This window comes from Lycium barbarum, chromosome 5 (assembly GCF_019175385.1).
Source record: "Lycium barbarum isolate Lr01 chromosome 5, ASM1917538v2, whole genome shotgun sequence".
NCBI classification, from domain to species: Eukaryota; Viridiplantae; Streptophyta; class Magnoliopsida; order Solanales; family Solanaceae; genus Lycium; species Lycium barbarum.
The window spans coordinates 132,497,088-132,500,296 of NC_083341.1; the positions used below are offsets into that span (position 1 = coordinate 132,497,088).

Genomic DNA, 3,209 nt, shown 5'->3' on the forward strand with positions numbered 1-3,209 from the left:
AAAGGTTGTATTGCCATCTGATCTTGTATAATCACCAATTCCTGCCTTGCATGTTGTAGTTTTTTCTCATAAGAGGCCATATAGGTATTAAGATCTTTTAGTCCCATCTTTAAGTTCTTGAGATTTTGCCAAATCTGATACATTTATGGACCCATTCTATCTTTAAAATACTGATGAAATTAGGATAATGTGGCACTATCTTGAAGAGTTTAAAGGGCTTTAGATGCAGTGCCACATGATGATTATACTATATAAAGATTGGGGAGTGATTAGAGATTCCTGGGCTGAGACAGTCTGCCTCTACATGTCCATACGTTTGTATCCAATGTAAATTACCAAAAGCCCAGTAAATCTTAGAACAAACTCTACTGTCCTGTTGTTGCTTATTGCAAAAAGTGTAATGCCATCCTTTTGCTTTCAGAGGTGTAAGTTGGAGTGTGTCTACACATTCTTGAAAATCCTTTGTCTCTGCTGGGAGTATATGATAGCCTATCCTATCAGCAGAAGAAAGGACATTGTTAAAATCTCCCTCAACTAATAAGCACCCTGAGTTGTGTTCACCAGCTGGTTCAAATCATTCCAAAGGTTGACTCTCAAATTAGCTTCATTTTGTGTATATATGACAGTAAAGTAAGTGGAGAAGAAGTTTGCTGGATCTTCCACATGGCAGTGAATGTATTGCTCCTTCATTGTAATAACTTGCATTTGCATATGAGGTTTCCAAAACAACCATGTTCTACCATTAGAAGCCATTGGATAGTTGCATCATGTGTTCCACCCTTGTGCCACTTTACTCAAAATACTTTTAGACTTGTGTTCCTTTGCTCTTTTTTCCAAACAACCAAAAACCTCTACTCTATACTTTTGTAGATTTTTTTTTTTAGCTCTTTTTGCTTTAGGGGCTGATTAAGCCCCCTAATATTCCAAGTTACAATAACCATTAGGGGTTGAAAGTGACCCTAGGGTCCCCATTCAATCCAGTTTCAACATTTATGAATTTATCTCGGAGACTATCAAATCTGTTTGCAACATTGATAGTTGCACCCTGTGTTTTATCCTTGGCCTGGCTTGTATTGTCATGTATAATCTCATTTTGCAAACTAGTATCGATAATGGACTCTTGGAATTGCTAGAGCCAGTTTGATCACTAGGAGCTCTTCTTCTTCTTCTTAGAGGATCCTTGTATTCAGCCCCTTGTATTTCCTCTTGACCCCCATTCCAGTAGCCCACCTTCACGTGACTGAATTTCACACAATTTGTGCAGAATCTTAGTTTCTATGCATACTTAACAAGTTGATGAAAACTACCGGTAGGAGTATCAACCTCGATTGTCTCTGCCAGAGGTTAAGATGCATCAACCTCCACAAGATAAGAGCATACTATATATTGTCCATTTCAGCCGTGAACTTGTTTGTGTGGAGGGGACGACCAATTGCAGTTGTAAGTTTATTTAACGCCTCAGTGGACCAATATCCCACGGGCAGCCCAGGGAGAATCACCTATAGTGGAATTGTAGAAATACAATCAGGATCAAATTCAAAGTCGATTACCCAAATTTGTACTATGAAGGGTTTGCTATGGAACGTATATGATCCTTCCATGAGAATTTTGTCACAATCCTCCGCTTAATCAAATCAAAAACTAAAGTACCCAGAATCATGCGCTAGGATTCGGGGTTTTGTGACAGAGTTCCATTTGTGCGACACACAGCTATCCATAGATTTCATATAAGGTGTGTCCCCAATTACAAACCCAATTAGTACATTTTGCCAGTAACTCTTCTGGGTTTTCAAGTCAACCTCAACAATCTTAACATACACTTTCCCTTGCTTCATTGTTGGAGGGACAAAGGATAGGGTTTTACCTTTTTGGGCCAGGCAATTTTGTCTGAAATCCAACTGGTCAGAAGGAGTTGGTTGTGTTGATGTCGCCGCTTCAGAGAACTGCGGTAGTCTTGCTGCAGGAGTGGCGACAGAGTCTCCAAAATCCTATAGTTTGACCGATGTTTGCGAGTCTGTGTCAGAGCAGAAGACCTCAACCTCCTCCGGAATAGATTGAAATTGTGGAGGGAGGAAGCTTCCAAAAGTAATCGAAGGTAAACGGTGGCAAGTTCCATCTGCCGGTGTTACGAGCTTCACCGGTGTCGTTGTTTTCCGAGTACGAACCATTGTTTTAGTCTACTAGGTGCACGTTAGCAATCCTGGCTAAAATGCTCCGAGAGAAAAACATAGGTTCTATCACGTATACCTATGTTTTTGTTCTTGATCAATGCTCTGATTTTATTGTTGCAGCAAATAGAATAAAAGAAATTGCACAGTTTGACCTCCAAATGGGCTGGTTTTTAATTTTTGTCCTTCAAATGGATTGGTCTTTAATTTTTGTTTTTAGCAATCAAACTTATGTCAAGCAGGTCATAAGTGGCATTACTTGTGTGATATTACAATACGAAAAAAATTAATTTATGACCCGCAAAAAAAACTATTTGTTATGAACGGCAAAAATTAAAGACCAATACAAAATAGGGTATAAGTGCAAATGACCCGAGAATAGAACATACTATGGAACCTCATCGTGTATACTACTGAATTAGCTTATCTATCATTATGGCAAACAAGTCTAAGCTCAATGCAATTTTTTATTTTTATTTTTGTAAACGTATGGTTCTGAAAAATAAATACTATGTATACCCTACTACTGTGCTAACATCTTCGTAACTCGATTGGCAAATTCGATTTTTTATAAATAATAATTTTAGAATTGGTTTATAAAATTTTAGTTCCCACATCAATTCCTAAGCATTTGACCATTAAAATTAAATTACCATATACACTGGCTTTTATCTATATTATATTAAAAGTGTGAAAGGCCTTAGAAATGTAGATTGAACTTTTTGTCCTTCATTAAATGACTCCGCAATAGACAAAATAGTCATTAACTAATTAGGTAGAAAGCCTAATATTTAACACTTTAAAATCAATTAAAAATTACCTTATTAAAAATAATTAAAAAACATTTTATTAAATCATTCCTTATTTGACATTGGTAGAAACCCTAATATTTAACACTTTGAAATCAATTAAAACTTAACTTGTATAAAAATTTCCACCGCCTATTGCTCTTCTATATATAAAGTTCATTGGCATATTGCATTCTCACGTTAGTTAGTGACGCATGGTCCTAATGTCTTCTTCCTTTTTGTTTATATTTCT

General features: G+C 36.6%; 1 protein-coding gene across 1 annotated transcript; it reads right to left on the reverse strand.

Annotated features, from left to right (window-relative positions):
* Positions 1-1,372: 1,372 nt before the first annotated feature.
* Positions 1,373-2,435, reverse strand: LOC132642755 (uncharacterized). The gene is made up of 2 exons (XM_060359800.1): positions 1,865-2,435; positions 1,373-1,499 (listed from the first exon to the last, which is right to left on the reverse strand). Exons 1-2 carry the CDS (start codon positions 2,114-2,116, stop codon positions 1,380-1,382), a joined length of 372 nt encoding a protein of 123 aa, XP_060215783.1. The 5' UTR covers positions 2,117-2,435; the 3' UTR covers positions 1,373-1,379.
* Positions 2,436-3,209: the final 774 nt, after the last annotated feature.